This window comes from Phragmites australis, chromosome 12 (genome assembly GCF_958298935.1).
Source record: "Phragmites australis chromosome 12, lpPhrAust1.1, whole genome shotgun sequence".
Taxonomy (NCBI): Eukaryota; Viridiplantae; Streptophyta; class Magnoliopsida; order Poales; family Poaceae; genus Phragmites; species Phragmites australis.
The window spans coordinates 9,096,124-9,114,127 of record NC_084932.1 but is presented as its reverse complement, the minus strand read 5'-3'; the positions used below and the strand labels follow the sequence as shown (position 1 = coordinate 9,114,127).

General features: G+C 46.5%; 1 protein-coding gene across 1 annotated transcript; it reads left to right on the top strand.

Annotated features, from left to right (window-relative positions):
* The first annotated feature begins 11,485 nt into the window (after positions 1–11,485).
* On the top strand, positions 11,486–18,004 carry LOC133887439 (leucine-rich repeat receptor-like serine/threonine-protein kinase BAM1). Its single transcript, XM_062327395.1, has 2 exons — positions 11,486–14,604; positions 16,946–18,004. The coding sequence occupies exons 1-2, from the start codon at positions 11,955–11,957 to the stop codon at positions 17,398–17,400; spliced, it is 3,105 nt and encodes a 1,034-aa protein (XP_062183379.1). The 5' UTR covers positions 11,486–11,954; the 3' UTR covers positions 17,401–18,004.

Below are 18,004 nucleotides of genomic sequence, written 5' to 3'. Positions count from 1 at the left end.
CAAAATAGATAATATATCATCGTATTTATAATTTTAGAATCCATATTCGGCACCTCATTTACCGAAAATTGACTTTCAGTACACCGTACGCCCAAAAAACACAGACCTGACCATATTCGGCACAGTTGTATTCGGCACATGAGGTGTCGAATATGGGCTACAGTGCCATATTCGACACCTCGTGTGTCAAATATGGCCGAGCCCCTGTTGCCTCCCCTTTGATGCTGTCATTTTATGCCGGAAAGTGCTGCATCACATAACAATTAGTGTTTGTTATTTTATACTGCGATCGGCTGCATCACGTAACGTCCACCGACAGAGACAGAAAGAGGCGTGTTGCTATTTGTTGTTTGAAGCTCTGTTATGTGGTCACTTCGTCTATAAAGATATAGAGTCAGGATAGAGGTGTTGTCACTTTATGCTTAAAGCTCTGGTCACTTCTTGTCTAAAGACTGAGTCAAAACATAGGTATGAACATATGTCATGGTTTGGGCCTAAGCACATTAATGCTAGAAATTGCCAAGTATTGATAAAATTAGAAATTATTTGCTAATTTAAATGTATATTTCAAAATTCTTAATTCACCATATAGTCTCAAAGGCTATGAGCAGCCTTAAAATATAGTAGTGCAATATTCCCCCTTGTATCATTGATCTCAAGATGCATAGTGCATAGCTATTGATTATCTAGATCATCTCAAGATGACAGTGAAAAGTGGCGACTTAAACTAGTGAAAGAATGCCAGTTGTGCCAGTCTATACTATCAGGGTAAGATGGTTATCGTCGTCGAGGTGGTGATTAGAAGTTGTGAGGATGGGTAGAAGCAAATCCACTATAATCTTCAGGGTCTTCAGTGTCCTCCAGAGATAGAGGCCTCGGAAGTAGGGGTCATTGTGGTATTAAATCGTTGTCCTCGTCATCATCGGACAATTCGGGTGCTTGATGCACCTGACCTTATACTCCGTAGGGTTAGACCAACCATATTTGTGGTCCCTTCTTGTGATTACAGTATAGTTGCTAATAAAGTAAATGACTTCCTCCCTGTTATGAAACCGTTGTTCGACCTGGATGTCGCTATTATGGTATCCCCAGTTGGATAGGGTGTTATACTCAATGACGGTACAATCCAGCAGCCCAGCACCACGAAAGTACTAGATCGTCGGCACCGAGTCATCGTTGTCAACAGCTTCTTTATCCCTGCTACCACCGACTTCATCATCCATGCATCCTGCATCTACCTGAGAAGGGTCCACTCCAGCTCCCTCTATACCGAAACTGCCCTCCCCGACATGCCCTCCCTCCTCTTCATGCATCACATGCTGGCCTGAACCTTCCATGCTAGTCACTGCACCAACTTGCACCAGTCGTGATACTATGTTTATGTACACCCCCATTTCAAAATTCTCCTTCAATGCCTTGCATGAGTACAAAGTCTATGCGTTGTTCCTTCTCATCTCGAATAACATATGGACAACGACCGAACTATTTGGAATAAGCCGTGACCACACACCCTTAGGATAATATTATAGGACTGTTGGTTCACATGTAAAAGGCTCATAACATATGATTTCAGACCATCTAGATCAATAGGTACATCAAGCGTATTTTCTATATGCTGGTAGTTCTGAATGGATACGAGCCTCCCGTACAAAATAGCAGGATGTTCTTCATAATAAATATGGATAGTCATATCGTATCTGCTAAACAAACGCACATGTAATAAAATAACTATTTAGATGTATATATGATACACAACTAATTACGTCACTCGATAAATAATAAATATATTAACCTAAGTGATTAAGCTAATTAATCAAATTAGTTTTGTTAAACTAATTACTATGATTAATTATATAATTCTAATAACTATGATTAAATTACGTAAATACTCTAATTATACTAATTAATGACATATATACAATTATATTAAAGGAATAATCTAATTACACTGATTAAACTAAGTCAATAACATAATTGCATTGATTAATTAAATTCATATAATCAAACTATTTAAATACTCTAATTTACCAACTTAACATAATTTAACAGATTAATCAACCTACTTACTCTAATTACTATTACTAATCTAAATAGTAATTAGATGCATAATCTAAGTACTCTAATTTAACAACTTAATATAATTTATCAAATCTAATTGATCGGCTTAAACAATCTACTTACTCTTATTATTATTATTAATCTATATTAATTACCTATATAATGTAAGTACTTACTATAACTGATCTTATGCTGCTGCTCCTCCTCTCGTCACGCAACTGCTCCTCCTCTCTTTGCGGTGCTACTGCTCCTCCTCTCCTTGCGATGTTGCTCCTCGCCTCGCGTTGCGCTGCTGCTCCTCATCTCACGCTCCGCTGCTCGTCTTTGCTACTCCTCGCCTCACGCTGCGCTACTACTCCTCACCTTGCGCTCCGTTGCTTGCCTCTGCTGCTCCTCCTCACTCCTCATTTTGTAGCAGGTTGTAGGCAACGCGACACACCAAAAGCAGCAAAACAACGTACCCACACACAAAAAGTAAAGCAACATGCATGCATGCCGACCATTTGCAAAAAAGTAAACATCGAAGCGACGGCGACGTGACAAAAGCAGACGCGACAACCGGGGTCCGGCCATATTTGGCACACGAGGTGCCGAATATGGCATTGTAGGCCATATTGGCACCTCATGTGCCGAATACCGATTATAGCCCGATCCGCGTTTTTTCGACATACGATGTATCGAAAGTTAATTTTTGATAAATAAGATGTCGAATATGGATATAAAAAGCAGGAGAAAAATACGAGATACTAGTGCAGCAACAATTATCATGTCTATATATGTACAAAGAAACTGCAGGAGAAGGCGCGGGATTTGATCCTGAAATCGGCGAATTAACTGTCGAGTACTTGGCCGTGTAGTTATATATCACGATCAAATGAAGCTTGAAACGATCGAAATGGTTTACGTACGCATCGATCATCATGAGATGACAAGATCATCCCGGAAACACACATGAGAAGGGATAATGGATCTAAATTCTTTTGCAAGCACAAAAGTTTAAGAAAAACACGCATGATTCTCTTTTTTTGTGATGAAACAATTTGCTATAACAACAATCAGTATCCCAACGGGGTGGTAGCTGGTCTTTCTAGCTGAAGACCAGAGTTTGACTCGCCAATAACCATGCATAGGCCGGGGTGGGTTTATTTTTGTTTATTCTCCACTATGATTTTTGGAGATTAATTTTAAAACCTCTGACCTGTCGACTGTGAGCTCTGTTTACTGAGCTAATTAACCATGGTATCAAATCATGGTAATAACAAATACCTAGGCACCTACAGCACAAGACTTTCGATTCTTGAAGTGTAGACGTAATTTTGAACCCTAGCTTGCACCGCTAAGATGGGTATAACTTGACCGACAATGAGAGAATGCAATTAATATTTGAAAATGACAAAACATGGCAGAGTTTCAGAGCATTGAAATTCTCTTTTTCAATATTTTAATTAGTTTCAGGTATATATTTTAGTGACAATAGCAAAAAATTGCTAAAACAGTATAAATGTTCCCATAACTGAATGACTAAGTTTGTCGTGTCGCTTTGGGTGCTTAAGTTAGATATCTTATTTGGGGATTTAAAGCTTCCGGTAATTACTTTTTTTTCTTTTGGGTGCTTACGTGCGTGTTTCTTTTTTTTTTCTTTTTTAGAGGGGGGAGGTGGGGTCGAAAACAACTTTGCCTTTATACTTAAATGAGTTTCATGCATTCTTGCCCAAAAGCTTGAGATCACTACTACAGAACATGTCATAAGTAGCATCCTATCAGTGTCAGTTGTGCAAAAATCGACACTGAAGATATATCATTGCCAGTTGTTAAACTCCCGCGCACAAACAATGGCTAAAGTGCACTGAAAAGTCACTATCAGTGTCGGTTCACGCTACAACCGGCACTGATAATGAAGGGACTATTAGTGTCAGTTCGTGTCATGAACCGGCACTGATAGTTGATGACAACCGATTGTCTGAAATTCATAACTTTTTCATACGGTGTTGGATGGAGGTAAACTTTATATGAAAATTATAGCTTTCGATGAGATCTATAACTTTGTAGTTGATAACTTTTTATTTGAAGTAATTTAGATGTTGAAATAATCATGACAAACTTTCAGCAAGATGGGTCAAAAGAAAAATATCTCGTGGTGCTATCAGCAATGAGAGATAAGTAAGATGATAAGGAATGTACGAGTGAGTGAGGAGGTCGCGGCTTTGAATCCAACGGAACGCACATGCACGAAAAAACACGACGATGATGCGTGTGGGATAGCTCGGGCCTCGGTCACTAGTTGGTTGCAAAAAAAAAAATTGCTTCAGAACATCGATTTTTGGAACGACTATCAGTGCCAGTTCAAGAACCGCTACTGATGACGATTTTGAACTAACACTGATGACCTGTTATGTGGTAGTAGATGTTGAGAATAGTGGGCAATTACTTCAGCATGGCCCAAATTATACCTTCTTACCTTAAGTTTATTCAACAACAAATGATTCAAAACTACTTATTGTTTTGAATAATTGCACAAATTGATCTGTACATGTTCTTAATATTCTAATCAGATAAAGGCATATGCTTAGTTGCACGTCCGTAGTTTGTAGGCCCCTGGTACAAAAAGGAACGATAGAAATATCAGTAAAAATTGAGGTGAACACTTTGCGAGTTGGCATCACATGCCCACTAGATCGACGAGAGAGAGAGAGAGAGCACTCTCGGCTCCAAAGGGAAAAATCGAAAGATGGTAGGGACCGTAACGAACGCATGTGGCAGAGATCAAAGATGAAAGGTCCCGATTAATCTGATGCCGTAACACGTTGTGCATGCACCCAGTCGTACATGCAAGCTTACATGGCTTTCGCAAAGGTTTAAGATTACATTAGTGATTAAGGCCGGCACGATCGATCTGTGCACGTCTGGCTTCGACAAAACGACTAGTATTTGGACCTATGCTTGCACAGATCGATCATGCGTGTGTTGGTGTGCATGATTGTATGCAAGCGGGAAGATATCTATCTATCTCCAAGAATTTTTAAGGTTAGAGGTAGACTGTAGATATTTAAATGAGTTATCTTGTTTCATTTTAGATTTAGAAACAAAAACTTGAACCATTTTATTTTGTCATATTTTGTCCTACTAAATGTATGTATAAGATAATGTGATCCAGCTAGAATAATGGTTTTCAGAGTCTGAAAAGTTCTAGTCGTCTCGCTTAGGATTTATCCGGCTAGCATCCGATCCACGTTCACCCATAATGGATGTAGCAATCAGAGATGAACAGATAGGATCACGTGAACCTGACAAAAAAAAAAGTAGACCAGGACGCGTAAAAATCCATGTGGTGTTCTGAGCCATGCAGTGCATACAAAAGGTTAACCCACGAAGGGGCCATGTAGTTGAAAGCGAGCTTCGTCCCTTGGCCTGGTGGAGACATGGCCCCTGGAAAAGAGCAAAAAAGAGGTAGCACCACACTATTAGCTATTCACTCCGTATAAAATAGTAGATGTATCTTTTTAGGTTTGATTTTTGAAATTAAATTTTAATTAAGGTTTTCTTATAAAATATATCATTTATAGCTACAACATATATAGTGTGAAATCATTTTGAATTGTAAATATAGTTATATAATTTTTATATACTAGATTTTTATAATTTAATTAAATGTTAATCGATGTACATAAATTTTTTTTAAGAAATACACATATAATTTCTGGAGAGAACTGTAGAGAGAGTGAGATGTAGGGAGAGAGAGAGGAGAGAGTGAGATGGTAGGGAGAGAGAGAGGAAGCTGCTTTGCAAAAACACAAGGGTAGCAGCAAAACTGAAGACCGAGAAAGACGAAGAGTGAGAAGAGAGAGGAGGACCGATGGATACGATTACGAACCCATATGATACAAATGCACGCTTTCCAATGTGATGTTCCCGGCCCCAACGCAAGAACATGTCTTTACATTTTTGCTTTTCTTTTGATCAAGCGGTGGAGTGATCATCTGACATCACGCCTGCGTTGTCGTAGACGTATGAGGCTAAACTCATACGTCAGTAACAACGTTACGGTGATTTCGACATCAGAGATCTCGATCCCAAACTTCCAAACCACATCTTTATACAGTAGTGCTTTTTTTCAGAAGCACACTGCCGTTTCATTAATGAGAAGTTGTCTCATATTAAGCCAAACGAGACTAAACTGTACATGCTTCGTTAATTAGGTAAAAAAGATAAACCTATAAATATTACGAGCAAACAACCTAAGCTAAACTAAGTCCAAAGCACCACGTAATGACCCAAACCTCAGCACCTAACCCCTAACCCGCTACCTAGATAAACTAAGCTTTCGACAATTTGTGAACTACCAATCTTAAGAATTTACAGAAATAGTAAATGATGTTTTGAGTAGATGAATCATAGAACATATAAAGAGTTTTTATACATGTTCAAGCCTCTCTTAAAATAATAGTCATGTATCATGTTTATCTTGTATTATTCTCCAAAACTGTTATAAGGGGGTGTCTAGCCTAAATAGATCTAAACCTAGTCGGGTGGCTCCCTTGTGAGTAATCAGGGGGAGATGCTAATACAAATCTAAACTGCAGAAGACTTAGAGAGTCAGAGCTTCTGCATGCTTCGATGGTGTGTGATGGCTTGTGTTGAATTGTAAGCGCATGTCCTATACAGAGTCCACTCACTCCGTATATATAAGGGGTTGTCGTACGGTCTCTGAAGTTCTTTTTTCCTATTCTTAGAGATAAACTTCACTGTTTACGAGATATTCTTGTTATCTACAGATAGATTTTATATGTCCAGAGATTCCCTTCACGATGATAGAGTTATGCCCCAAGAATAATGAAAAAAATTGAGGTATCTAGATATGATAGTTTTATACTACTCTTCGTCATAAGCCTGATGTAGGCAAAGTCGCCACCGAATTGACCAACGCCAAACCAAGGCCAGCAACCACCTAGACATAGGGTAAGAACTCCAAGACGACGCCTTCAAGAAGAGCAAGACATCAAAGACACCGATGTCACCTGTCTGAAAGGCCAGATCTAGGTTTTCACCTGGAGAACCTCCAAAGGTGAGAAAAAGCTTGGGTACCACGATAACGCCTCCAAAAAAGAGAAGTAGCGTCTAAATGCATCGTCATTGCCAGCATTGGTAGAGAGCTAGGCAAAGGTTTCGCCTGGAGTCTCCACACCCCTCCAGTCACGCAGGAGGGACCGCGGCCAAGCCGCACACGTACAGACCGCGACCTGTACAGCCGTTGCCGCACACTTTAGGTTAAGCCTTTTTTATGCGAGCATACTTTAGTTGAACAAGGGGACAGGGCTGTATTTCAACTAGGAGCGTGTCATCAGATAGTGGAGATCAAATTTAGCTTATATATAACCAGTGAAAGTACTAAATATAATAGGCCACTTTGCAGTTACTCTTCTCCCTTCCTCAGACATAGCCAATGCAGGTCGGCACAAATCAAATTCCGATCGGAGTTCATGTGTTTTCATACATATAATTTGTAGCCAGCTATAAAATAGGCTATCCTATAGCCAAGTTTCCTATCAATGCTCTCATAGTTCATGGAAACCGATTCCGTGTCAAGCTAGTCCTGGTTGCGTCGTAGTCGAGCCGAGCTAATTATGATTTGCCAAGACTGGTCATCGTAACTGACAAGCACCCAAGAAATTGGATCTGATCAGGTGGTTCAACAGCCGGATGTTTTTTCTTTCCTTCTATTCGTGTGCCGAGCTAAAACGAGCCGATGGAAACTGGTGGTCCAATCATAACTGCTGTTCTGATCGTGACTGCTGTTTTGATCGTGAGGATCAGTTAATGCTTGATTTCTGGGTCTATGGGAATCAAATCAGGCCTCTAAAATTACAGACTATATTTGATTGTTTCCGTTGCAGCAACGAAACTAATGTCGACTATATTTGGATTGTAACTATCTGGTGGCATTTATTATCCTGGTGACCGCCGTAGCTAGCCCCATCTATGAAACAAAGAGATGTATTTATTTTGTTACCGTAAAATTGCCGCACCTATTACCATGTGCTGACAATGAGATATTTCTTTTTCTACTACAAAATGTTGCTCTATTTACTAAATGTAATAGTGTGGTTTGAATCAAAATAGCGTAAGCACAATATACGTAACATACATAAATCATTAAGCATCATCCATAAACCATGAACATGAAAATTAACTCGGACTTCTATTTTTGCCCGACTCAAACCGTGACCAACTCGACATCTGCTAGTCTAATTGCCGCACACCACCAATATAGACCAGCTGAAAGTCATCTGATATTTTGCTTACCACAAAATGTACATCAATTTACCATACAAAGTGAAGTGAATTACGATATTTAAATACAGCCATGATAATAATAAAAGCTAACATCAATTACGACAATGGAGTGTGGTAGTTACTACATTTTTTGTTACTACATTTTTTGTAGTGACTATATTCGTTTTAGATGTATAGGATATAGTGGAAATGAATTGGAAATTGAGTTACTACAATTGGCATGTTGATTGACAATAAAATATTGTAGTGTTTTGGATGAAGAGTGAAGCTGAAGGGAATATATTTACGAGAACGCCATGTAGTGTTTACTATATTTATGGTCGAGCAATTACGACAACAAGTAGTAATTCAAATACACGCACTCCGTTCAATTAATGCTCTCAATAACATATTTTAACTGTTAGATGTTGAATCAATTATTACAACAGAGTGCATTAATTACGACAGTTTTAAATTCAAAATAGTTTACACTGCTATGAGATGCTGGAAGAAATTGTGGTCGATTACTATCTATGATGGTAAAAGATTTGCCATAACTGCAACACGGAATAAATATGTAGTGATGTAAAACGGCCAACAGCTGTTAAAACGGTAGCGAGTCTGTTAGGTGGTTGGGCTGGATCAGGATGTGATCGATCGGTCGTATTGGGTTCGGCTACAGAATTGGCTATTCTTCGGCATGCATGCTTGCATGCACAAGAGACAAGTCGGTGAACTGCTCATGCAGTCACGCTGAAGCTGTCGGAAACTTCCCATGCGAGGAAAAGAGTGAAAAGGTGCACGAGGTGACTTACCAGCTTGTCTGAAATCAACTTAGTTAAGACCTGGATAAATCAAGACTAAAAAATGGTCGAGTACTAGCGCATAAACTTTTTCTCAGAAATACTACTTCGCGTGCATCCATTTTTTACAAGTCTTCCAATTTTTAGACGTTTTTATTCTGATTTTTTTCTTTCACCTGATTTGTGTAAGCTTCACGAGTGATAGTAATGGCAGACGACCGATCTTTTTTTTCTTGCAAAACTATTTTAAGATAGATTTCACAGTGTTCCAAAATGGAGAACAAATTAATAATTCTTCTCCCATAATTTTCTTCCCAGAAACAAGGCCACTGCCATGCGCACGCCCTATATCCATAGGTGGAGATCATGGGCGTACTCTTACAGTATCTCTCTCTCTCTCTCTGAAAGGCGGAATGGGCGGAGGCGGCGCCTCTGGTTCTCGAGGACCAGGCATGGGCGCATGGCAGGAGGCAGGAGCCATCATCAATTGGAAGGAATGGAGCATGCATGAAGGCTACATACAGTGATACAGATACACGTACGGTACCAGCAAAACCCAGTACCAGTACTAGAATAACGACCTGTGCCGGCCTCGGCGGCGGCCACCAATCGCGCGCGCAGGCACAGGCGCACCCTCATCATCACCGTGCGCCCCTACCGCGGCTGGCCGGCAGCATCCGTTCCCGCCTTCCCGGACAGCCGCGTCTGCGCCGGCCGGACACAATGATTCGCCCATGATCACACGCACAGATCGAGAGCTAGCTGGGTGCCAACACTTGCATGCATGTCGCGCACAGAGCTTGCTGTGAGAGCGTAGTGGCTCTGTGGCTGCAGCGACCTCTGGCCATTCGAGTTTGGTTACAGGCAGAGGAGTGATACGTAGTGCGGCAGTGGCCGCAGGCAGCAGCCGACCGGCCGGTCAGGTCCAGCCATTGGAGTTTGGAGAGACATGCATGGCTCTTTCCGTGTGCTTGAGATCGCCTGCAGTGACCCTCTGACCGCCGTGTCCCGGCTTGTTGCATAGCTTGTGATCTATCATGCACAGCAGGGTTTCTTTACCGGGGTTGGGTTTATCCACAAGATCAGAAGTAGATGAGGAAAAGGTGCACGATGAAGGAACACTATACTGTGCATATTTGCTCGGGAAAGAAATGAGAGAAAGAATCAATTACATGACACAATATTACGTACGAGTCGGATACCCACACACCACACATGTCCCTTGAATTGTTGCGAAAACTAGAAAAAATTCAACATATACTGGCAGGCAGGCTAGGCGTGCCCGGCCGTCGGCGTCGCTTTGCTCGCCGAATCCGAGCCGGCCGGACCAAAGCGGTCAAGCCCGACCTTTCTTTTCGTTTCGCAACCGGCGCCCGGCAGCCGCTTTAGCTCCTCTCCTCCCCTTTCCTTTTCTTTAGTTTGCCTTGCCCCAGCGGACGCTGGCTTTGAACACTTTAGCCAGACACCTCACCTCGCCTGCAATTGCATCTGCTCCCACCTCATGCACGGCAGTATGTTATTGATCATGCCCTTCTTTTTCTTAAAACCCAGTAGGCACACATATATTTACATAGCATTTATTGAAGATAGGAGATACGTAATTTAGAGATCAACGAATTCACTGTAGCCGTCTCATTATGAACAAATTGTCACTTACCACTAAAAAAATCCATCTTTAACCTAAGGTTTAATCCTTATAGGTAAAAGATACAAATAACTTCACTCACCACCCAAGTCTTGTCTTGGGTTCTCCAACTTGTCCCTTCCTTGCTTGGCTTCCTGCCCACTTGCCTTTTACCCTCTCCTTGTTAACAATAGTAATGGTTTTCAGAGTTATTCCTTGCTTCACCGGATGACTTAACTATGTTGAGGACATTTGAAGAATGTATTTGAATGTATTTAAACCTTAAGAAAAAATCACGATATACTACCGAGTAAGTATGTCTCCCACAATAAACATCATTTGAAGTGATCCGGTAGGCTAGGCTCCAATATTTTCAATCTGCAAAGTTTCATCCTACCTAAAGGGTAGGTTGTAGTACCTAGCTGGCTGTTATTTGATAGAACAATGTGCAACAATGCAAGTGTGCACGTATCCAATCCGTTGTTTTGTTTGCTCTTTAATCATTGACATAAACTCATAGGCCCAGCCCTGTACTTTGATTGAGACCGGAGTGCATTCCTCTTTTCCTGTCGGGCGCCATGTCATAATTCAACAAACCTTTGCAAATACTCTCGCAACCAATGGACCAATTTGAAACAAAAGATAAACAAAGAGAGATTGTCCTTGAAAAATTGAAAGCTAGAAACTCCCTACCGCAGTGCCACCTCTCTCTCTCTCTCTCTCTCTCTCTCTCTCTCTCATGGCTGCTTCCTTGCCCACAAAAAGCCTTCAACAGTTCGCTTCTCTGCTCCCAAAGAAAAGCAAAAGGAGATGAGAGAGAGAAGAGCCATGGACCAAAGCTACAGCAGAGAGAAGACACAGCACAATCACACACTGAAGCAGAGAGAGACCAGAGCAATGCACTAGCTTGAGCAGAGTACTAGGCACAAGAAACCCTTCTCCCACAAGCCATATATATCTCAAAAGACAAAGCCCTTCTTGCCACAAAGAGAACATATTCCCCTCACCTTCATCTCCCCTGCTTCAATGTGAAGCCTCTCCTCCATCTTCTTGTGAAGTTTCTCAAGATTCTCGCATACCTTTACCATTCCATCTCTCTCCCTCTAGAGCTTACTAAATCAGCTCCAATGCCTACGGCAACATCTGCGCTCTAGCTAGTCTCACACCGCAATTCACAAGCCACAAAGAAATCAAGCCAGATGAGGCCCTCACCACCTCTGATCTTGGTCTTGCTCTTGCATTTCGCTCTCTCGTCCACCAATGGCGTCGCAAGTGGAAATGGCGATGCCCTGCGTGGCGATGCGATGGCGTTGCTCTCCCTCAAGGCCGCCCTCAACTGCCGCCCGCACGCTCTGCGGTCGTGGTCGGCGGGCAATGCCGTGTCGGTGTGCGCGTGGACGGGCGTGCGGTGCGCCGGGGGCCGGGTGGTCGCCGTCGACATCGCCAACATGAACGTGTCCACGGGCGCGCCCGTGTCGGCCGTGGTGACAGGGCTCGACGCGCTCGAGAACATCTCCCTCGCCGGGAACGGCATCGTGGGCGTGGTGGCCGCGTCCTCGCTCCCGGCGCTCCGGCACGTCAACGTCTCCGGGAACCAGCTCGGCGGCGGGCTCGACGTCTGGGACTTCGCGTCGCTCCCTGGCCTCGAGGTGTTCGATGCCTACGACAACAACTTCTCGTCCTCTCTCCCGCTCGGCGTCGCGGCGCTGCCGCGGCTCGGGTACCTGGACCTCGGCGGCAACTACTTCACCGGCGCCATACCGCCGGCGTACGGCGGGATGCCGGCGCTGCAGTACCTGTCCCTCAGCGGTAACAACCTGCAGGGCGCCATCCCGGCGGCGCTTGGCAACCTCACGACCCTCAGGGAGCTGTACCTCGGGTACTACAACGTGTTCGACGGCGGCGTCCCCCCGGCGCTCGGCCGACTTCGCAACCTCACGGTGATGGACATCTCCAACTGCGGCCTAACCGGCCGCATCCCGGCGGAGCTCGGCGCGCTTTCATCCCTCGACACGCTCTTCCTCCACACCAACCAGCTCTCCGGCGCCATCCCGCCGGAGCTCGGCAACCTCACGTCTCTCACCGCGCTGGACCTCTCCAACAACGCGCTCACCAGCGAGGTCCCGCGCTCCCTGGCGTCGCTCGCCTCGCTCCGGCTGCTGAACCTGTTCCTGAACCGCCTCCACGGCCCAGTCCCCGACTTCGTGGCCGCGCTGCCGCGGCTGGAGACGGTGCAGCTCTTCATGAACAACCTCACCGGTCGCGTCCCCGCTGGGCTTGGCGCCAACTCCGCGCTCCGGCTGGTCGACCTGTCGTCAAACCGGCTCACCGGGGTGATCCCGGAGACGCTGTGCGCGTCCGGCGAGCTTAGCACGGCCATCCTCATGAACAATTTCCTGTTCGGGCCCATCCCCGGCTCGTTCGGCTCGTGCACGAGCCTGACCCGGGTCCGGCTCGGCCAGAACTACCTCAACGGCACCATCCCGGCCGGCCTGCTCTACCTGCCGCGGCTCAACCTGCTCGAGCTCCAGAACAACCTGCTCTCCGGCCCGGTCTCCTCGAACCCGAGCCTGAGCCCGGCCGGTTCGCAGCTGGCTCAGCTCAACCTGTCCAACAACCTGTTGTCCGGGCCGCTGCCTAGCACGCTGGCCAACCTCACCGCTCTGGAGACTCTGCTCATAAGCAACAACCGGCTCGGCGGCGCCGTGCCGCCGGAGATTGGGGAGCTCCGGAGGCTCGTGAAGCTCGACCTCAGCGGCAACGCGTTGTCTGGACCGATACCGGAGGCCGTCGGGCGGTGCGCGGAGCTCACGTACCTCGACCTCAGCAGGAACAACCTGTCCGGGCCGATCCCAGAGGCGATCGCCGGCATAAGGGTGCTGAATTACCTCAACCTGTCGAGGAACACGCTCGAGAACAAGATCCCGGCGGCTATCGGGGCGATGAGAAGCCTCACGGCTGCGGATTTCTCCTACAACGACCTGGCCGGCCAGCTGCCCGACACGGGCCAGCTGGGGTACCTGAACGCGACGGCGTTCGCTGGCAACCCGAGGCTGTGCGGGCCGGTGCTGAACCGGCCGTGCAACTACAGCGCCGGTGCTGCGACGGCGGCGCCGCGACGGAACGGGACAGGGGACCTGAAGCTGGTGCTCGCGCTGGGGCTGCTCGCGTGCTCGGTGGTGTTCGCGGCGGCGGCCGTGCTGCGCGCGCGGTCGTACCGCGGCGGGCCCGACGGCGGCGGCGCGTGGCGGTTCACGGCGTTCCACAAGGTGGACTTCGGCATCGCGGAGGTGATCGAGTGCATGAAGGACGGGAACGTGGTCGGGCGCGGCGGCGCCGGCGTGGTGTACGCTGGGCGGGCCCGCTCCGGCGGCGCCATCGCCGTGAAGCGCCTCCAGGGTTCGGGAGCCGCGGCGGCGTGGGCCCCCGGCGGCGGGCGGCACGACCACGGGTTCCGCGCGGAGATCCGGACGCTGGGCAGCATCCGGCACCGGAACATCGTGCGGCTCCTGGCGTTCTGCACGAACCAGGAGGCGAACGTGCTGGTGTACGAGTACATGGGCAACGGCAGCCTCGGGGAGTTGCTCCACGGCAAGGGCGGCGGGTTCCTGGCCTGGGACCGGCGGTACCGGATCGCGCTGGAGGCGGCGCGCGGGCTCTGCTACCTCCACCACGACTGCACCCCGATGATCGTGCACCGCGACGTCAAGTCCAACAACATCCTCCTCGGCGACAACTTCGAGGCCCACGTCGCCGACTTCGGCCTCGCCAAGTTCCTCCGCTCCGGTACCGGCGCCACCTCCGAGTGCATGTCCGCCGTCGCCGGCTCCTACGGCTACATCGCCCCTGGTACGTCCTTGGACTCTTGATCGCTTCTTTTACTTGTTGTTAGTATCCCCTTCCTATTTTCCTATTTTGCATATGAGGTGTCAATCAGACGGCCAGTTAGGATCGATCGATCGGGTTCGTTTTCTGGTTGTGTCGCGTTCCACGGTACCATGTGTACGACGGCTAGTCCCTGGGACTGGGCATGGGACTGACCCACTGCACAGAGGGAAGTCAATGGTGTCAGCATGTGAAGTATGTGTCACGGGATTTGATCTCGGGTCAATGTCCTCGACACCACGCACGCAATAGCCGTGCTTCACTGGTGTTGTGTCAGCCCAGCACGTCCGTAGACCGTAGATCACATGTACTGTACTGTACATCAAGTGCACAAAAATATATACAAGTAAACAATTTATCTCGTAAGCACAGTTTAAACGTATTTGCAATATACAGGACCTAACCCTTTTTTCTTTACAAAATAGGAGAAAAATGGCAATGATTGTGTTATAGGTGTGGTTTTGAAATGGCAAGATTTTGGGGTATGGCTGTTAGAAAAACCGATGCTCAAAGAAGAGAGAAGAACACGCATGATGCCTTCACACTGTAGAGACCGATGCATACAGAGTCACACTGTAGAGACCGATGCTACGTACGTACACACACGTAGGCAGTAGCAGAGAGCAGAGTGACATTGGGCGGGCCATGCATCCATCCGGCTTTACCACGTCGGCACTGAGGTGTGGGCCCGGCAACGAAAGCGGCCAAAAAGGGGTCCTCTGGGCAAGCTCGGCTCGGTGGTGCTATGCACTCGAGCGCCCAATAATTCCCGTGGGACGCGCGACGATGGTGACTGGACGACGCGGCGGTGGGCCCGGATTGACAGTAAACAGGCATGTGGGGCCCACAGGACACGGCGCGCCTCGAAAGCCGCGCATTGAACGGGCATGCATGCACGGTCCCGCCCGGGGGGTCGGGGCTCCTGCGGCCCGGCCCATCAAACCGGAGCCGCCCAAGATCGGATGAGATGAGATCAGAGGCGCAGAGTAGCAGCATCGGACTTGCCGCAATGAATGCCGAAAGCCTGAAACGCATTTCCTATATATATATATATACACTCTAGTTAAGTGATGAAACTACTTCTATATTGAGAACCAAGCATTGGTTTAGGAGAGGTGGTTAGTAGAGATGGTTGTACATCTATCCATTTGAATAAAATTTTAGATCTGATCTTGTTCATATATGATGGTTTTATTAATCTCTAAATTTTATATCGAATTTCTAGAAAAAACTACTTCTAAATTGACTCACAAGCATCCATAGCTGCGACAAAGACTTGATCTTGCCGGCTCTCGAGACCCGGCTGGTCCAGGTCCCGACTCGATCCGGATCCTGTATCTTTGATCAGCATGGGTGGTACGCTTAACCCAGCCAAAAAAAGGCCTCGTGATCCATCCTCCTGGGGCGTCGCCAAAGCGTGCCGCATGCAAATGCAAATGCAAATGCAACGCTGTCACGTTGCTTTTCAACGGCACAGGCTCCTACAGCCCTACAGTACTGTTGTAGTCACAACCTGTTTTTTTTTCTTCTGTTCTTGTTATAATAGTGTGCACGGCACGGGCGGCTTCGCTTTTATTGTTTATTTTCTTCGTTTCATGCATGCACGAGATTTGGCTTGGCGCCAGGATCTTAGGCAGGCATGGGCGTACGTAATAGACAAAGATTAGGCACCGAAGGTGACGATGATCTCTTTGATCCGGATGAAGGAATTTCCTTGGATTTTGCAAAGGCTTGGGCAATGTTTTGGGAAACATTCCAATGGATTTGATAAGGGTATGGTAGGCATTCCTCTTGGGATTCGTTGCAGTGCTATGCATAGGGGCAGCAGTAGCCAGTTCGTGCACTATTCAAATCGCCCTAGCAATAGCATGCGATTCACTCTGTCGTTCAAATATAGGAAACATAGATACACTTGGATTTGATTCGTTACCTTTTACATGATTATGTTTCGTTGCCTTGCATTATTTAACTTGCTTGCACCCTCCGATCCGTAATATATGTTCATCTAGCTCTTCTTTTACAATACATCAAATATAAGTCCATCAACAACTTCAAACCAATTTTTATCCCTAATTTCTTGTTTTACCCCTGTATAAATACAGCGAATAATTTCTTGTTTTACCCCTGTATAATACAGCGAATCATTTGAGCAAACAAACCAGCTACCTTAATAGTAACAACAATTGAAAGGCAATAGGGTCTTTGCATTGCATAACTTAATTCGTGTGCACAAGTCTAAATGAACTTATATTTTGCATACGAGGGAGTAGCTAATTGTGCACGTATTTTTATTATTGGTTTGCAGAGTACGCGTACACTTTACGGGTGGACGAGAAGAGCGATGTGTACAGCTACGGCGTGGTCCTCCTCGAGCTCATCACGGGCCGACGACCTGTGGGGGACTTCGGGGAAGGGGTGGACATCGTGCAATGGGCGAAGCGGACCACGGATGGGCGGCGGGAGGGCGTGCCGGGGATCGTGGACCGCCGGCTCGGCACGGCGCCCGTGGACGAGGTGGCGCACCTCTTCTTCGTGTCCATGCTCTGCGTCCAGGAGAACAGCGTTGAGCGGCCGACGATGAGGGAGGTGGTGCAGATGCTGTCCGAGTTCCCCCGCCATGCGTCCACCCAAACGTCTCCATCTTCGTCGTCGTTGTCCCCGGCGGTGGCAACGGCGGAGGGGGAGGTGAAGAGGGAGAGCAGTCCCGCCGGGAAGGAGCCGGCCAACTGCTACAAGCTATTCCCGGACCTGCTGGCCTGAAGTGCAGCCAGCTGTTTGGAGTGGAGCACTGAAGTCATCATGGAGGACTGAAGTCGTTAACAGCATGTACTGCTAATCGGAGCTAGCATTCTACAGTTTCCTAGGCCGGCAGAGGGGGTGTGGTGACAAGTGCTGGGGATCAAGAACATGTAACTTTATTTTCTTTCATGTTCTTTTTTCAAATTATTTTCTCTTTTTTTGGGTTCATCATATCAAAGGTGTATAGGGTTTGATCATATGCTAGCACCCACGGTTTCGTGCTGTCCAATGTAATAGTCTCCCTTCCATCACAGCTTTGGCCCTTTGTGATCTCCTGGTAATCTTTAGCCACCATTCATTGTCCTCAATTCCTCTCCTTCACACCAATTCTTGTTTATGTCCATTCTGTACTACCGGTACTTGTTCATAGCTTTTTGTATTATTTGGGCCATTTTTGTCATCTGGGGGTGTGGTCATCGTCTGCTGGAAGATTCTTGACTGGAGCTTTGGTTTCAGGGAAAGTAGGAAAAAGAAAAGAAAAAAAGAGAGAAGTACTTGACAGTCTTTGAAAACATCTCAATTCCCGAAGCTTAAAGCACTAGAGACTGAATTGCACAACTTTTAT